The sequence below is a fragment of the Phalacrocorax aristotelis genome, chromosome Z (assembly GCF_949628215.1).
Source record: "Phalacrocorax aristotelis chromosome Z, bGulAri2.1, whole genome shotgun sequence".
Lineage (NCBI taxonomy): Eukaryota > Metazoa > Chordata > Aves > Suliformes > Phalacrocoracidae > Phalacrocorax > Phalacrocorax aristotelis.
Genome location: NC_134311.1, coordinates 31,538,223 through 31,558,077, shown reverse-complemented (window position 1 = coordinate 31,558,077; position 19,855 = coordinate 31,538,223). Strand labels below are relative to the sequence as shown.

General features: G+C 36.8%; 1 protein-coding gene across 1 annotated transcript in view; it reads right to left on the bottom strand.

Moving 5' to 3' along the window:
• Positions 1 to 461: 461 nt before the first annotated feature.
• LOC142050384 (long-chain fatty acid transport protein 6-like) overlaps positions 462 to 19,855 on the bottom strand; it is a 42,275-nt gene continuing 22,881 nt past the window's right edge. The window contains exons 5-10 of the mRNA XM_075079018.1: positions 18,690 to 18,884; positions 10,072 to 10,162; positions 7,769 to 7,967; positions 7,068 to 7,165; positions 4,957 to 5,087; positions 462 to 1,666 (exon numbers count right to left, since the gene is read on the bottom strand). Of these exons, the coding sequence (XP_074935119.1) occupies positions 1,490 to 1,666; positions 4,957 to 5,087; positions 7,068 to 7,165; positions 7,769 to 7,967; positions 10,072 to 10,162; positions 18,690 to 18,884 (891 nt within the window). The 3' untranslated portion in view covers positions 462 to 1,489. The remainder of the gene's footprint in view (positions 1,667 to 4,956; positions 5,088 to 7,067; positions 7,166 to 7,768; positions 7,968 to 10,071; positions 10,163 to 18,689; positions 18,885 to 19,855) is intronic.

Sequence of the window (19,855 nt, the reverse complement as noted above, 5' to 3'; positions counted from 1 at the left end):
TCCTTCCATCCTTACCCAGCCGTCCTCCCCTTTCCCCATTAGGTACTTAACAATTACATTAACATCTACCATAAAGCACGATGTTGGTGTAAGTACTGTTTGGTCTTGCTGCTTTGTAAATTGCAAAACTGCAGACTTGCTTACTTATACTGTCAGTCCCATACAGAACACGGTATTCAGAAATATAAGCAAGCTATGAATCTTTGTATATTTTTTACTGCATCCTTGGTTTGGGTTTTTAAGTAAAACCAATGAAAGGGAGAATCAGAGAATCAAAAGTTGACAGAAGTTCTAACATCTTGTTGATGAACAAAGTGGAAATTATGTTTCATCTTACTCTTTTATGAGAGCCTGGTTTCATACCACAGTTATGACAGAGACTTATGATGCCCAGTGTTGTAGAGTCTCGCTCTTTCAGTATTCTATGATACTGCTTATGGCTGATCAAAGCTGGCATGATGACCCATTAGAGGAGGAAACTGCAAGTAGTGTATCAGAACTGGCTACAAAACAGACTTTATGCAATCAGACTTAAATTGACACGGTATGGAATTTGGTTTAAATTATCTATACTTTATTTAAAAACTTTTAAAAAGCCATGCATTAGAATGTATGATTTAGAATTTTTAAATTTCTGCTATATTTATACTCTGAAAATAACAATCTCTGGCAGTCATTAATAAAAGTAAGGAAGCTATTTGTTAGTCAATATACATGACAAAGTGCTGTAATAATTCCTTTTATGCTGTATAAGCGATTTTCCCCATTAAGAGTGCACGTTTCCTCTGCCTGTTGTTGATTTGCTGCTAAACATTTCACAAAAGTTTGCTCTGTCTTCAGAATTTGACACTCTGAACAGCCAGTTTAGCAAATTAAATAGCATGGATTATGGAAAAAAAATAAATCTCAGCAGAGATGTTAGTATAAACATCTTAGTTTTGGGTTTGTTTGGAGGGCTTTCTTCTGCTTCACTCTCTTCCATCTTATGTTCTGTCAGAAATGTTCTCTGCAGAAGAGCTGTTTTTTCTTCCAACCACTGTTAAGTCCTTATTGCTTAAAATACAGTCAGAACTATATAAGAAATGTAAATTACATTAAAAAAACTATGTTACTGGCATATTTTCTCTCTCTAGAAACAACTTGTGTCACAATATCTTTGTGAGTTGAATCTTTTTTTGCTACGTTTCATATCATGTATATCATTCATGTTCATTTAGTACTACAAAAAATATCAGACTCAGCATTTATATTCCAAACTTAAGATAAAAGAGATTACAGTCACGTTTTACAGGCCATTTACTTAGAAATTGGCCTCAAGAGGTAAAAAATTATTATCAAGTGAGGAAAGACACAAGCCATATCTAAATGTAAATATCAATATATAAGATATTATTCTGCATAACTACGTATGAAAACTGGTAGTTAATGTTACTGTTTTCCATACAGCAGGTTATATATCCTATCCCTTCATAGCCTATTATTTGGTTAATTAAAGTTTCTTTTTCCCAGATAAGATCATTGTATGTACTTCTTTGGTTAACAAGACATATGCTTTCTTAGAATTATCTAAAAAATAAAGAGGATCAGTAATTGTAGATGGATTAAAACCTTCATCCACCAGGCGGAATTTTTGTTGTTTGAATGTTCCAGTAATTTCCATTTTTTCCTATAGAAGAAAGATTTATTATTCAATAGAAGAGATTATTTTCTTTTGCTCACATTCATGTTTGCTTTTGAAAACCTTACTTGATAGAAGATTAATACTGTTTATTCTCATTATGCTGGAAAACTAGTCCTTTTGTACTGCTATGGACCGACACCCAGAGACATGGTAGAGAAAAGTTGCAGCCCATTGCTTTCTGCATTGCTGTGCAGTGTCTCATCACAGTGTCTCATTTGGCATGGCCCCAGCCTGCCTGAGACAATCTAGCTTTTGCATTTGCATACATTATAAAACTACACATTTTAAAGAATCTGAGAGTAAAAACTGTCATTATCAAGAACTTCTTACTGATAAAACTCAGTAAATTTTCCATTTCTATGATTACTGTCATCTTAAATAGAGGGTTGAGAGAATCACATATTAAATCAGCCATACTCATTCTCAGCCAGGTCAAAATAAAGGCAGATCTTTACCGTGTATTTTATGTTTTCAAGATTCTTTTCAGTGTCACTGTGTCCTTTGGAAAAAGTAGTGGCAGGCATCTCTACTGAGACTCTTTCCTCTATCCTCCCTACCTGTTCTCAGCCCCACTTTATGACCTCTCTCCATTATCTTCTTTTCGTGACTTCAGTACGGCATTCGACACGTCTCCCATAGCATCCTCATGGACAAGCTAAGGAAGTGTGGGTTGAATGAGTGGGCAGTGAGGTGGACAGAGGACTGACTCAGCAACAGCACTCAGAGGGTCGTGATCAGTGGCACAGAGTCTGGTTGGAGGCCTGTTACTAGTGGTGTTCCCCAGGGGTCTGTGCTGGGCCCAGTCCTGTTCTACATATTAATCAATGACCTGAATGATTGGATAGAGTGTAACCTCAGCAAGTTCGCTGATGATACCAAGCTGGGAGGAGTGGCTGGTACACCAGAAGGCTGTGCTGCCATCCAGAGAGACCTGGACAGGCTGGAGAGCTGGGCTGGAGAGAGGGGAACCTCATGGAATTCAACAAGAGCAAGTGTAAGGTCCTGCACCTGGGGAGGAACAACCCCATGTACAGGCTGGGGGTGACCTGCTGGAAAGCAGCTCTGTTGAGAAGGACTTGTGAGTGCTGGTGGACAGCAAGCTGACCCTGAGCCAGCAGTGTGCCCTTGTGTCCTAGAAGGCCAACGGTATCGTGGGCTGCATTAAAAGGAGTGTGGCCAGCAGGTGGAGGGAGGTTGTCCTCCCCCTCTACTCTGCCCGAGTGAGGCCACATTTGGAGTACTGCATCCACTTCTGTGCTCCCCAGCACAAGAAGGACAGGGAACTACTGGAGAGAGTCCAGTGGAGAGCTACGAAGAAGGTCAGGGGACTTGAGCATCTCCCTTATGAGGAAAGCCTGCGGACCTGGGTTTGTTCAGCCTGGAGAAGAGAAGACTGACGGGGGGATCTCGTCAATGCTCATAGATATCTAAAGGGTGGGTGTCAGGAGGTTGGGCCTGGACTCTTTCCAGAGGTGCCCAACAACAGGACAAGGGGCAATGGGCACAAACTGGAGCACCGCCAGTTCCACCTGGGTATGAGGAGAAACCTCTTTACCGTGAGGGTGACAGAGGACTGGAACAGGCTGCCCAGAGAGGCTGTAGAGCCTCCTTCCCTGGAAACATTCAAAGCCCACCCGGATGCATTCCTGTGCCCCCTGCTCTGGGTGTCCCTGCTCAAGCAGCGGGGTTGGACAGGATGATCTCTGGAGGTCCCTTCCAACCCCTACCGGTCTGTGATTCTGTGTTCTATACATTTTTATAATAGTTAATCCTCTATTAGCAACACAATTAAATGAAATGAGCCCAACCCAACGCAATGCATCCACCGATGCCAAGAAGAGATGCTGCACTGTCTGTGATTGTGATTCTGTCTTCACATTTTTACATATATGCAAACACTCTCCGAAAATGAAAAATGTAACTATTATCTCCAACAACTCAGAGAGGTATTGTATCTACTCCAGATCTACCTCTAGATTTTATCTACCTGCTTTGGTTGTCTAAGAAACATTCTGACATCATCTGAACTATGATTACCTACCAGATCAAGCTCAATAGGTTTTTAATTTTTTTTCCTTGAAGTTCCATCCACTACCTTCTTTCTTGGTTAATGACAGCAGTACCAACAGCAATTAATCTGTAATGTAGGCATTTAAATTCTAATCGAAGTTCCAGGTACTTGATATCCAGTCTATGTCCAAGATTCAGATTCTTTCTGCCCAGCATAAAGGCTTTTTTATACATCTCCGTAGCAATTAATCTACGCTATGTTCTCATAATTTTGTAAACTGACTATTGCAATATTCTCACGTGTAATTTTGCTTGGTTGTATCAGAATACTCCTGCAAAAGGAATTACAAGATAGATACATATACATCTATTTCAATTTCAAGGTCCTTAATAGCCTTTCCCTTTTCCTTCTTTTTATTCTGAATCAGTATTCAATCTCTGATTGGCCCTGGGAACCAATTTGTATAACTTCTCTTTTCAAACAATGATTATTGTTTTCATCTTCTCCTCAGACTTAGGAGACTTCCTTCATAAACGTCTTCAAAAACACTTACTAGAAATGAAGATGCTCATGAGACTTCACCTACCACGATGATCAGTATTGTATGTTTTCTATACTCTCCATTTTTTTCTAGCCATATATAGTCCATTTATATTTTTAACTCTTGGGGGGGTGTCTGTTTTTTTTCCCAAATTGGACACTTACTACAGCAAAGTACTAGTACATAAACAGGGATGACTTTGATGATTATGGTGGTGAAAATAACAAGGTACATTACTAATTCATCTTTTCAATTTACCTAGTACCTTTTCAAATGCTTTAACTTTTGTCATTATATTACACAGCAAATATTATTTCACTTAATGTGCACAGTGTCTCCTGCTTTAGCTCTACTTCTCTCTCCTCTCATTTCTACTGAATAAAATGGATTTCAGATTATTTTCTCCAGATGTAATTGTTCACATTTTACTAATCTGAATCTTTTTGTTTTTCCACGTTCATGCTTCTAATCTCCCTAAATCATTTTGTATGACCTCTATCCTTACTCATTCGTACAATTCCTCCCATTTTAACATAATCTGCAAATTGTATTGATGTTTTGTGTAATACCTTTTCCAGGACTCCATTAATGAAGACAGCAAACAGGACCAGTTCTAAAACTAATAAACTGATATATGAACAAGCACTTTGTGTTATTCATTTAGCCATCTGTGTGTTCAAATAATGTAGATGTTTGTAGTCACTGTGCAATAGTGCAGCTTACCTGGACTCTTAAAAAAAGAGGACAAGCGTAACTCGGTAGGTAGGTCACTACGTGCTTATACATTTGCTCCAAGTCTAACAATGTATTCTGCTTTAAAATAAGAGAGGCCATTCCTGCTTTTCCTTCGTGATCTGGGGGAAAGGAAGTGAGATGTGAATTTTGAAACATGAATAAATTTGACATTTTAGTGATGAACCTTACAAAAAAGAACTGTAGTGTATTAATAAACTGACAGTCATATATCATCTTCTGAGTTTCAGTAAAGCTGGAAGGTTATGTGCATGTTTCATATGGTATTACATGTACTTGGAGATCACTCAAGGGATTATTAACCAATAATGCTGTCAATGAGTTTGGCAGGTAAGAGTAAACAGAGTCCCATGCTCAATATTAATCAATAAACGTTGATAAATGTCAACACCATTCCTCTCTAAGAAACATGGGTCCTGAGCTTCTTTCCTAGATTAGTCAACTATGTCTTCTCTTCAGTTTTAGCCTTTCTCTCTTGCCAATATCTTCTCTCAAAACTGTGCATCTGAATGTTGTTAACAGAGAGAGAGATTAAAAATTCTTACTGGATTGTCTGGAAAGAGATGGCACTGTGGGTCTGTGGAAAAGACCAAAATGGGTAAAATATAAAAGCAGTGACCTTCAGCAATCAAAAATAACTACACACTTTAACCACCAACTAGTAATAACAGCAGAGACATTCTGCCAACCTTGTCTTTCGCGTCCTTTCTGTGGTTTTTTTTGCTAATGCTACAAAATCTGTGAGGAACTTGATTTGTTTAAGTGCAATCATCAAGACAGTCACATAAACTGGGTAGGAATTTGTAGGTAAATGTATAGGAAATGAGAAGCTTTCATATTTTTGAATCTGATTTTCAGTCATTCTTCTTTATTATGATCTTTCTTGTGTGGCTTTAAGCTAGAGGTAAGTGACACCTTTTTCATGTTTTAACCTCTGGTCATTTTGTTCATACTGGCCAACAACCAAACATCCAGCCAGCTTCTCACTCACTCTTCTCCCAAGGGAAGGAAAGCAAGAGGACTCATGGATCAAGATAATGGCAGTTGAATAGGGAAAGCAAAAGCTGCATGCACAAGCAAAGCAAAACCAGGACTTCTTTCACCGTTTCCCATTGTCAGGCAGATAGCTGGCTACTTCTGGCAGGGGAGGGCCTCACTCAGCACATCTGTGGTTGCTTGGGGAGACAAACGCCATAACCACAAAGTCTCATCCTCTTCTTTCCCCAAGCTTTTATTACTGAGCATGGCGTCATGATATGGAATATTCCTTTGGTCAGTTTGGGCCTGCTGTCCCATTTACATCTGTTCCCAACCTCCTCCCCATTCCCAGGATACTTGCTGCAAGGAGAAGGCCTTGATCTTCTGCAAGCTTTGTTCAGCAATAGCCAAGTGTTGGTAAATTATCAACACTGTTTTAGCCACCAGTGCAAAGCACAGCACCATACAGACTCCTGTAAAGAAACTTATCTCTATCCCAGCCAGACCTAGTACGCATTTTTGAGAAAGAGTCAGCATGAATGGGTATCAAGCTCAGATTATCTCATGAAAACTAACAAAAAAAATTTATTCAAAATAAATTAATGTATTTTCTTTCTTAATATTTTTTTTCTCGTTTTCTTTTTCACCTTGTCCTTGGTTTTGTAATATATCTATTTACAGATGGCTTATGAGGCTAAATGAAAAATGAAATAAGACAGAAGAATATCTTCATACACTTTCCTTTAGAATTACTTTAATTCTTACCTTGTTGACATTTTATTTTGGCACATGGATGTGTGTATTTTCCATGGACGTGCATTTAATAAATCTTTAAACTTTAATTTAGATTAGGTAGCTATCACAAATTCATGAAAGATAACTTTTCAAAAATACACGTCACTGCATACACATAAAAATGGGTGATTCACTGGCTCGCTCACAACCTGGTGGTATTTTCATTACTTACATCTACATTTTACCTATGTATTAAACAGATGACTCAATCAGAAGTGATTCATAGGTTTAAAACATGAAATAAAAGAGTTTTGAGGCCTAACAAGTAACCTAGGGGAAGAAAAACATAGAGCTAAAGCTTCTTTTACCTGGCACAGATACACCATACACATTCGCTTCTAGTATGAAGTCCAACATTACAATGACATCAGAAACTTCTGTAGTTGCAACATTCTCCCCTTTCCATCTGAAACGTGAAAAAATAATTTAATCCAATGAAAACATATGAGCACCTCTTTAAAAAACATTTACTTTAGTAGGAACTCCATTCATTTCAGACTAACAGCACCTCAAATTTGTTCCCACTTGTCAGGTTGGTATATTGATCTGATCACCAGAAGACAATGCTTGCAATTCAAATGATACTGGATATTAGCTACCACTATAAAGCACAATGAAATCTTACCATAACCTGATACAATGGTTTTCAAAATTTTGACATCTATCTAAATTTATCAAATGTGACCAGTCGTCACTATTACATGCATTTTTTTCCACTTCAGTATCCAACTCCCTTACTCACAGCAAAACCATCACTAGTTACTATACTATTGGAAGGACTCTTCAAAAAGCTGTCATTCCTACAAAACATTCTGGAAATGAGCTATGCAGCTCCACAGGAACACTTTTTACAAAATTAATCCCCCGTCATCCACTTCAGCATCATTATAATCTACATCACAACAGTAATAAACTGAACACTTCTGGCTGAAAACAAACAGAACAGTATTATTGTTCTACATGTCCATGTTTTTTAATGAAGAAATGTGAAAAGAAACAATGATTATACCTGAAGGTGTCTCCAATCCTGTCCCAAAAATAAAGAAAATTCTCATGGTCTTGAACCATTAGATCTCCAGTATTAAAATAAAGATCTCCCTTCTTAAATACCTCACAGAGTAATTTCTTTTCTGTGTGTTTCTTATTGCCAGCATAACCAAAGAAGGGGTTCTTCGCATTGACTTTGGAAATGAGAAGACCAGCCTCACCTATACAGGGAAGTTGAAAGAATGTAAACCTGTATCATTGCACATTTCCTGTCCTTCACATTAATATTAATTTGGTACATATGATTTTACAAGACCAGGAACCAAGTCTGGCAGGGTTCAGTACGTCAGACCCAATAATAAAAACGTACCCGTTTCCAGTGGTTTACAATTCCTGTGGTCACCTCTACATGCAAAGTGACCATAAAGACACAGTACAATATTATCCACTCAAATTCCCAGTCTTTTGTATTTCTTCCTGATGACTTATCAGTTTTCTCCCAGAACTGTCATCTCTCAGTTGTGAGTTCACTAGTAGCTTTACTATCCTCTCAAAGTGCACACTTCAAGTGAATATTATGTCCCACTCCCCACACCTTACTCAATTTTCAGTGATAAGTCTCACTTTTACCAGATTCCTACTGAAAAACTAGTGTTAATAAAAAGGAGGTATTCAACCCAGGCATTAAATTCCTATTCAGTCTCCTTTCAGAAGTTCTAAGAACACTTCTTAAGAATTTTAATTAATGTGATATAGCCTCATTGCTTTCTTTTCAGAGTAAAATCTAGAAGTTTGAATTTAATTTTTTTTTTCTTGAAAAATAGGGAGAGATGGGGATAGGATTATCCCGTTGTGCATGTAAAGTATCAGGGTGTTAGTTTGCTGAAAGTGGAAGAATTGTATCAACTCCTAACCTTTTTGGAAGCACACGCTGAACACTAAAGCGTAAGCGGTACATTAGTTTGTATCAGAGAGAATTATAAATATGAAAATATATAACAATAAAAATGTGTCCAAAGGTATGCACAATTTTTAATTTAAGACTGCCTCCTCATAAAAGAGCTGTGCCCTTTTTCCATAAATTGGTAGTGTTTGAGGTGAATGCATTTAGTTCAGTGGTAGTGTAACTGCAACCATGATGCTTTGAAGATGCAGGGCATGGTTAAGATGAAGTCTATAGAGATAATACTTTTTATTAGATTGACTGGTATAATTGCAAAAAAGTTAGGCTAGGTGTCTAATTAGAGCATGTGGCCCCCTCACAGGTCAGTCTGACATCCCTACAGACAATTTCCTATAAAATTTCACACTTTGGGGACTGTTTTCCTGCAAATGCCCATCTTTAATTAAGACCTGTTAAAGGATCTCTTAACTCCTCTGAAAAATTTGCTTCAGCTCCCTGTTAAAGCTGTCTGCCTGACCTTTACAGCTGTTATCTTTCTACAGTACAACAGAGATGCTTCAGTATCTGATAAACACTTTGAAAACAGGTATACTCAAGAGATACCAGATATTTGCTAATTATTTTGAAGACCGCTATAATCAAGCAGCCTCCTGGAGAAGACTGAGTAGGGATTTCATCAATACCTATAAATATCTAAATTGTGGGTGTCAGGATGATGGGACTAGGCTCTTTTCAGTGGTGCCCAGTGACAGGCCAAGGCACAAGTTGGAACACAGCCAGTTCCACCTCAATATGAGAAAAAACTTCATTACTGTGAGGGTGACTGAGCAGTGGGACAGGCTGCCCAGAGAGGCTGTAGAGCCTCCTTCCCTGGAAACATTCAAAGCCCACCTGGATGCGGTCCTCTGCCCACTGCTCTGGGTGTCCCTGCTCAAGCAGCGGGGTTGGACGAGATGATCTCCAGAGGTCCCTTCCAACCCCAACCATTCTGTGATTCTGTGATATATAAGCTTAATCAACTAACTCAGTCAGGAACACTTAAATCTCTCATCAAAAAGCATCTGCTGTAATCCACCCGTCTTTCTTGTAAATCTCTTAGGCAACCATCTCACTACGTTAACCTCCTTTAAAAAACACAGATGTCAATATCTACATATTCAGAGACAATATCACGTCATCACTTCTGAACTTTGTTCTTCTGTGAATATATCCACAGATCCCCTAAGTTCTTCTGGTGTCAGCACTGGTATGTTTAATAATGTTTTGTCTTAGATCAAAAATCATGTTGCTTTTGTCAGAGCAAAGAGGAATAGTTGATGTTGGCATAGTACAGTACAATAGCAAGGCTCCTTAATAAAATTCTCTGGAGTATTTGTATTACAGTCAAAAGGCCATCATATCCTATTAAAATATATACTTACCTCTCTTAACTTTTTCACACCAACCATGCTTATTTCTAATTGGTTCATCTTTTTGGAAATCATACTTGATTAAATCAAATGGGAAAAAAAGCTGGAAAAGGTAAAAAGGGTCATCAGTTATTCACCTACACAGTGACATCTGGTGGCAGCAAATATAAGCAAGGAAACCTTTACTCCAGTCTTCCTCATCTAAAAGTAGGAAGAATGACAATACTCTGTAAGGAACCTTACACCTTTTCCTGGAGGTAAGCAACATCAAACATTTTTATAAACTTGTAACTTTAAAAAATACTTGGTGAAAACATAGAAGCGTAATATTCTTAATTTTCTTACAAATAAGTTATGGGCTCCACGTATCAGTGGAAGAGCCTACATAAGTCAGGACAACAGAAGCATACCTGGAATTTAATTGACATTTAGTGGTGGTGGTTGATAGGAAAAGTGTTCTTGGGGTCTTCTGGCACCTAAAACAACTGGCAAAGCGAAAGCCGAAATCTCCTTACAACAGTCAACCTGCTTCCTGCTGGGCTTTACTCTTGCTTAACTATCCTCAATTCTTCCCTCAAGATTTCTCAGGCTGTTGTATGGTGGAAAGTCTTATCACAAGTGCCAGCAGAAGGATACGTACTCCCATTTTGTTTGACATCATTATTTAGCTATGCATGTTCCACAGTTATGTCAGGGTTAGTTCTGCATTTTTTTGAAATACTGTGAGCCCTTCAGTCTGACTCTGCTGACCTAACTGACCTCCTAGTTATGTTTTACAGCTGACCTTTCTCTTGTAAAAGGACCACAGAGAATGTGGCTCTGAGTAAGCTGGGGCAGACGGCAAGATACTCTTACCAACACTAGAAATGGCTATACTATTTTCCTCCAATATACAGGGTCTGACTCATTTAGCTTCATTTTTCTACTGTGATATAAATCCAAATTAGACCTTTGAGAGACACTGACAGATACTATATGCCTGATGCTATATGGACCACTGTGTTTACAATTACAGTCCTAAGGCCTCCATTTCCCCAGCTTTGGATTCTGATTTCCCTTTTCATAAAGAAGTACACTGAAATCTATTTAACAACTAGTCAAACTAAGGATATAAAATTATCTTCTGGCGAAATTTTGTCAAGCAGAGAAAACAACTTTAAAAACATATGAGTATACACCTGCACTCTTCATGATAAAGAACTGCAATATGATTTAAGGATGGTATTATGAAAGTGACTGAAGAGTTGCTTTTATGCAACTATATTTGATGAAGAGCTGTATCGCATCATTTTGTTTTCAAGGAAGTCTGAATAAATAGCAGCTTCAGTCAAATATCAAGCACACAATTTCAGCCTCATATGGATGAACTTGTTTCACTGAGTCTTTTCAATGCTCACCATTGTATTTTCCTCCTACCCTAAGTCTGAAATAAAAATATATTTGAACAGTTGATCAAAGGAACCAGGTCATAGCATGAAAATAAAGTAATGATCCAAGATTTGGACACTTTTTGAATAAAGTGAAGGGTATTTTATTTTAATAACTACAGACTATAGCATTTACCAAAGTCCAGAATTTGAGAGCCAAAAAGTTCACCTTAATTAGAAAATAGTTGTATTATTCTTGATGAACAGAACAGGAGGTATTCATAATAAACAGAAGCCATTTTTTCTTAGAGTCTTTTAGCTGTCTAAATCTAATTGCTGTTCTTTTTCACTTTCCTTTTTACATTGATATTTATTACTTTAATAGGTTTCATATGACAGACCAAATGCAATGAATAATATAAATAATAAGAATGAAACGGTACAAAATGAAAGGTTATTCTCATATTTTTGTGTTTGATTAGAACAACAATTTGCCCTGTTCAGTTCATTTTTATCTGTTCATTCCTTCAGAGCTCAATAGCTGTATCTTGTCAACATATTAGCCTGCATGATGCATTATACTATTCTGCCCGATTGAGGCCACATTTGGAGTACTGTGTCCAGTTTTGATCCCCCAGCACAAGAAGGACAGGGAACTACTGGAGAGAGTCCAGCGGAGAGCTACGAAGAAGGTCAGGGGACTTGAGCATCTCCCTTATGAGGAAAGCCTGCGGACCTGGGTTTGTTCAGCCTGGAGAAGAGAAGACTGACGGGGGGATCTCGTCAATGCTCATAGATATCTAAAGGGTGGGTGTCAGGAGGTTGGGCCTGGACTCTTTCCAGAGGTGCCCAACAACAGGACAAGGGGCAATGGGCACAAACTGGAGCACCGCCAGTTCCACCTGGATATGAGGACAAACCTCTTTACCGTGAGGGTGACAGAGGACTGGAACAGGCTGCCCAGAGAGGCTGTAGAGCCTCCTTCCCTGGAAACATTCAAAGCCCACCTGGATGCATTCCTGTGCCCCCTGCTCTGGGTGTCCCTGCTCAAGCAACGGGGTTGGACAAGATGATCTCTGGAGGTCCCTTCCAATCCCTACCGTTCTGTGATTCGTGATTATTTTAAGTTGTTGTAAATACTCAGAAACTTTAATTTATAATCTGAGATCATCCAAAAACTCTTGAGACTCTTATTATTTATGTTGTTGCATACATCTTTTAGTGCCTGCAACTTCAGAGTATTAACTGTACCAATTCAAGTTAGCTTTTTGAAATAAGTCACGCAAATACATAATTAAAAGGAGAAAACACCACATATTGCATTAGACACGCATAATGGAAATATGCCAATATACATTATGTGCAAACAGCTTTCTTTTCATATTAAATCTAGAAAATGAAAGCTCCAGAGTAAAGCATTTAGTCCAGGTACAGGTCTACATTTGTTTTAGCTCATTATTTAAAATTTATTGGAAAAGAAGGCCAAGCTCTTGAAGCATTACCATATTATTTTCACAGAGTACTGCATGCAGCATCCTTCATTTTTATCAACCTTTTACTCCCTAAAGCATCACATAAGTGTACCAAACAGAAAGCATCATTGATCTAGCTGAAACTTAAAATTAGTTAAACTGCAACATTATTGTCTGTTACTATACCGCCTGAATGTTATCTAATAACAGCATGTCACCCCCACTCCCTTTTTTCTTAATTGACTGGAAATATGTGAGTTTAAAAATTGTTTTGAGAATAGTTTTGAAATTCCTGAAGTTTCAACTTAAAGTGAATGCTCACAGAATCTCTATCAGAGAACAGAGATCACAAGCTATTACTTTTTATTTAGTTACTTGGTTTATAAATGAGATATTACTGAATTCTCTAGGAGAATATGTTTATGAAACAAAACATTTACATTTACTAGATTTAGTTCCAAGCATCCAAATGTTTTAAAAATATATTTGTAATGCCTTATTTATGCTGTAAAGAGTAGATGTATAGGTCCTCTGCATAGTTTTGTTAGCCGAAGTAAACAAAACCAAGAAAAAAAACTTTTAAAGCTATGCTTGATATTAACTGGATCACCGGATATTATAATAAAATACCTTGGAATACACTTGAAGTACCTTAGAATATTTTAGCTCAAAATTAGGCCAAAGAGCAGAAACAACACTAATTTTCATTGGCCAATGAACTTAAGAGATTCCATTGCTTGGATTAACACATGCCAATGTTCTTCCTGTGAATCAAGTTTTCCAGGGTCTTAAGATTTGCTTAAGTCCAACTCTGTTTACTTTTAAACTAAAAGGTACCTCTTCTGCCACGTAAGTTATATGACTGTATGAAAAAAGTGCATAATACTAATTCTGTGTTGCTGTGTGAAAGAAATATTTTGTATGTTTAAATAATTTATGATTTATTATAAGATTTAAATGTTTCTCAGCTCAAAGGCGATTTTGATCCATACAGTTCTGTGTAAGAGAGATTTAGATTCCTGAAACAGTTGGAATATTTATGCTTAAAATAATTTAAAAATACGTTTATAAATAAAGTTTGGAGTATTGCCATGGGTTATTTTTAGCCCTTCTTACAAACTTCCTTGGATCTCATTAGTCGCACTCTCCCATTGCATGTCGTCTGCCATCACTCAGAATTTATTTCAGTGTATGAAAGAGATTTATATATATATTTGATAGACCTGGCTGAGAGTCTTACAGATTTTTCCCATATCACAGGTATGTCATATGTAATAAAATATATATTTATATATTTATAATACATAATAAAATTAGTCATTAACTATATACATATGTATGCCAGATGTAAATATTAAACACTAATGTATTATATTACTATGTTAATCCAGCCACTATCTTTATAAAACATTTTAAGTTTTACCAGCTAAAAAGCTATTCAGAGGCTCTATATGAACATATTGACTCTATATGAACACCTTTATTGAAGGATTTATTCATATACCACAGTGATGCTTTCAAGCACATGAACGAATCTCTCTTATATAAAGAGCACGAAAATAAGTGCAATCAAGAGCACTGCTTCGAGTTAACGTCTCACACACAGTGGCTTCTTGGATGTCTGGCAGCTGTCATAACATTCACCTATTTCTTCGTATTAACTTGTGTCTTCTGATTATTTATGAAAATAAATCTGTTATGTAGAACCTTAATATTTATCACAAATAATTGTCCCCAACCCTTGGCAGTTACTGACAGAAAAGTTACGTTGCTTATTCTGAGAGCTCAATTTAACTTTTCAGGTTGTAACTTTTGTCTGCTTTTCACCTTTAGAAACTATGCCATTGCCATTACCTACAACAGAAATGCCTTCCTACATCTTTTCCTTTCTCCCTGCTAAAATATTATACTTTGAATCTACCTGCTATTATTCCCACTATACTCTCAATATCTGTATGTATGGGGTTTTATACTGCATTTACTTCATTCTGACTGTGCCGTTATGCCAGCAGAGAGTAAATGTCTTCCTTCTCCTTTGCTGTATCACATATATGAACACACAAACCTCTTTTCACCTTTATCAGTCTCTTTCTTCCTATTCCCAACTTACGAAATAGGTGTTTAGGAAATCCCTAGAGGGTATGTCTAAGGGTATTGTGTCTTACTGTCCCATGTGTCAAGAGAATAACATTTCAAAAGTTGCTGCAGCATTTATCTGAAGATACAAAAAAATTAGGAACTGAATGGCTGGGCCTTGTCTGTGCCATGCTCTGTTTTACAGCAGGAGACAGTCACCCTTTCCAACTTCAGATCATTCATGGGTCAGCAAATCAGAAATAAAGCTGCCCTCCTTTACATATTGCTAGATGTCCAGCAGATGTCATTCAGACTGAAAACAAATGAAACAGTTACGCTTCAGAATGCATTGTTTAATAACCTGTAACTTGTAAAATCTATTTTAAAAAAGCAGAACAAATGCCTGAAATAGGTGAAAATTAACTTATCTATGGCATTAAAATACAGTCTGTGTCACAATACTCACAGATTGCCACGTAATCAAAAATACATATACAAGGCCCCCAAACTAAAGTATTTAACATGTACTTTTAAAAAACAAAAATCACTAAAAAGTATGTCTTATTATATTTTCAACATTTTTTCTCTCTCTTAACCTCATTTGGACTTTTCTGAAGCTGCACTATATCTAAGCCCTTGTTCATGTCAACACTACTCTGCTTCAGCATATGAGGGAGCTAGCTGCTCCTGCAAACAAGTGTCATGAGGCAGACTGAAGGAACTGCCATCCAGAGACACTGACCTGTGACAGGAGCAGAGCCCCAGTAGTTAACAGACTGCAGAACTGTTAATCTGAGATATGTAACTAGTGTAATATTATTAATATGCCATTTTTTCCACTGACACAAATTTTTTCATTGCAAGAGACCATGTATGTTGCACAACCATAAATGCAAAACATTTACTTATGAAACATGTACTTATTAAAAAGCTCCTGAGGGATATTTGGAGTAGTCTCTGAAGCCTCCTTGATTTGGAAGAGATTTGGGGCAGTTCTATTTCCACATAAATTGGGTCATATAATCCACCCACCGATCTGGCTAGACATACCATGCCTACGTCACCAAGGTGAGGTAGTTTGTCTCTGACAAAACTTCAGTGATAACCTTCATTCTTTCCTCAAGCTCCACTGTCATAGAATGCAAAATGTCTATACACGGTGGGAAGGGCTGGGAGCCAATACACCTCAGGCCCCTTGGAGAGTGGTAGTAGCTACATATTGAGCCTGCTCACAAATAATGTGCTTTAGCTGCTTTCCTGATGACAGAAACTATGGAAATAACTGAAGATTTACTGCAGATTTATTTCTAGGGAAAAGAGAGTATTGAAAAAGACAGAATAAAACTGTTTTCAAGACAAGCCAAATGGAACAAATGTTTTTTTCTGGTTCATAAAACGTCTTATGGTCTTTCCATATTCATAGTGAGTAAGCAAGGCAGAATCCATAATTATCTTAGCAGACTATACTGATGTTTCCAGAGACTATAATGGTTCCAACTTCAAACAGTATATAAATTATAGAAAGGACGTCTAGGGTGATCAAGTATTCAGTTGCAACTGCATTTATTTTTTAATTGCTGTTTGCATGAGCTATTTTTTCTCCTAATCTCCAGTGACTAACTCAAATCATAATTCCAATCATCAAAGAGGAAAAAGTAGCATGTTTCTTGGGCAAAAACCCCCAAAAACACTAATCTTACTTTTGGAAACACAAACAGCATATGTTATTGACATATTTGTCAACATTGACATATTGATATATGAAGTGCCACTATCAATACATGCAAAACTCCCACATTACTTGATTAAAAATACAGATAATTAAATCAATCAATAATTTCAAGTCTAATCCTTTATACGCTGTAACCTTTACACAGTATTTTTGTCAGGTTCTGAAATACTGAAAACAAGTTTAGTCGGGTTTGGAACAAATGTAAAATTTCCTAAGATTAATTAAAAAGAAGAGTTAAAATAATTAAAGCTTAGAAAACCTGACTAAAGGCTTAGAAAAGTAAAACAAAAAATTAACATCAGCTCTGAGGTTCCTGGTTCACCTACTACTCCCTAAATCCCAGATTCCTGATTTCCTGTAGTGGATCTGTACCCTTCTCCAGATATCCATCAACACCAGATGTCCACTGTGCATACTACAGAGCATCAGTCATGTATAACAGAGAATCATCAGAGTTGGTCTGCTTAAATTCCTGAGCTCTCGACAGTTTCTGAAGAACACACTAGCTCTTTTTTCCTGTTTCCATGTTCCTCCCTGCAGTCTGGGTTCCTATCCCAGAGGTGAAGAATTCCTCTGGCCCCGAGTTGTAGCCTGCACTGATTGTGATATGGTAATGCTGTACTAACATTGTGGACCCTGGAACACATGCTACCTAGAAACCTATTTGTGCATCATCAGAAGACACCTCTCATGTATTTCCAAACAATAATTTTACATCATTCTCTGAAAAATTTTTTTCAGTATATTTTACTACCAGTTCTCCTCAGGAGCACAAATGCCACTGAATTCAGCAGGATTTGTATATAAAATAGGTATCTCAGTATAGATAGGTATCTCAGTTAATTTGCAAATTCTAGGCAATGTGTGTAGTCCTATTTATTTCAAGAAGAGTAAAAACTGGCATAAAGAATAACACAATGTTAAATATCTAGTCCCCTTGCTAGAGATCCTTGCTAAATAATCTTTCATGTTATAAGTTATTAGATGCTTGGGACACGTTACTGACTTCTCAAACCATTTAAGAGATGGTATTAATAGGACCTAAAGGGAAAAATCTGTGAATTTCCAGCTGAAATAAATTCTTCTTCCTTTACTCAGAAGGATGAAAGAAAAACCACTATGTGTGATATAAATCATATGTATTCCTCTTCCCCAAGACATATAACTTCCATCGTCAAAGGTGGTAAAATACAAACCAGAGACTATCAAATAAGCACTGAAAAAAAGTATGTTTTTTTCTAGTTTTAGTAACCTAGAACAAACCAAATATATACAGCAGACTTGGTAGATAAAGGGGCATAGAATTTTTAAATTAATGTGAGTATTGTCTGTCACAATTACTCAACAGTGACTGTATTGTGTTATCTCTGAAATTTCCGAATAACGATACAACTGGATGTAGAGTAGTTTGAGGTACTTATGTTTAATTGCACCTAGGTATAAATTACCTCTTCAGGTTGTATCTGCCTATATGTAGCTTTATTTTAATTGCTATTAATTCCCATTTACTCCAAATATTTACATAGTAATATGCAATATAAATATACTCTTTGAAAACAGCTCTAAATATAATCTGTAGATCACTAAGTCAGAACAGGACACTTGTACATCTGCTTCACAGATAATGAGTTCTTATTTATTAAAACAAATCCAACTTCCTCTTTTGGCTTTAATATAGTAGAGATTTGAAATGATACTCAGAACCTACTTAAAACTGTCAGAAGAGAGGCAAGGACTTTTTCACTCTTGTGAACTTTAAGAAAAATCTAAGTGTTACTGCTAAAAGTATAACTGGGTTGAGTGCTAAGAACTATCTGCCACACTTTAGCAGCCAAAATTTTGAGGTCAATTAAACTTTCAATAACTAAGTTAGAAAATTTACCTTGGATTTATGACTGCAGCCCCCTGACCTGTGGTCAAACTGAGAAACTCATCTATCTTCAGCAGTCCCTTTTACAAAATACAATGTAAACAAATAGTCACCTTATAAAAGAAATTGGTGCGTCCAACGGATCCAATTTTTCCTGTGTGGTTCATGAAACAAATGTTTCCTTCAGTAGCACCATAAAACTCACAGATCTTAACAGCACCAAACCTGTCTAAAAATTCTCTCCATACATTATATCTTACTCCATTTCCAACTGCTAGTCGGACTTTGTGATTTTTTTCTCCTTCCTTCTGTAAAAAAAGAAAAAGGTAATTTAAAATATATTGATAACTGCATTTGATTGTTGCATGTATTTGTGGGGAAAGCGTACCTTCCTTAAATACATCAAGTATAAAAAACTAAAAAACAAACAATAAAACCTACAACAGTTAAGAAGTTAAAGATTCACCCACAGCTACAATGGGGCAAACTGCAATCAAAAATCTATTATCTTGTTGACCAAGCAAATTATTTCCTGAATAATGGCTACGATAATTTATGTAAATGCTTATATATTTTAAAAGTTGTATTGTCTCAGTCTGTTTCCGTTCAGAGGAATTAGAAAACAGAACAGAGAAAGGCAACAATTATTTCTGTCATGGGATTGAAGTCAGCAGAGATTAAGAGTTAATTTCTTGTGTCTTCAGACTGATTATAAGAAACAATCCCATCTGACACACTTGTAATATCTGTTTCGTCCCACACATTGCATATGAGTCATCTTCTGTATTTCTTTCAATATTAAGACTTACAAGGTTTTGTTCAATGTTACTTGGAAAACATTATTTCTTGCTGGTCTTGAGTCTACTGTGGTCAGCTCCCATGTTTTATTACAAGAAACACTACAGTATGTGTTCATCCAGTTCAGTGAGACTCTAATTTTATGAATACATTCCCAAACCTTGCGATTGCATGGAGCATCTTTAAAACACAATCAGATTTAAGCTGAAATATCAGAAGGCAAAAGATCTAAAATGTTGTGGCGTTTTGTTTGGGTTTTTTTTTTTTTTTTTTTTTTTTTAATTTCAGCTCTGTTAAAATAAGACTCCCTTTTTAATCATTGCAAGTGGCAATACAGAATGTCCTAGAAGTGAGACAGCATAAAATAAATATAAGTACAGTTTGTTACCACATACCTCTAGAACTGCATAGCACTCTGGTAATGCAACACTGTCTGTACATACCTCTATATATGTACACTTATAAAAATGTATACAAACAC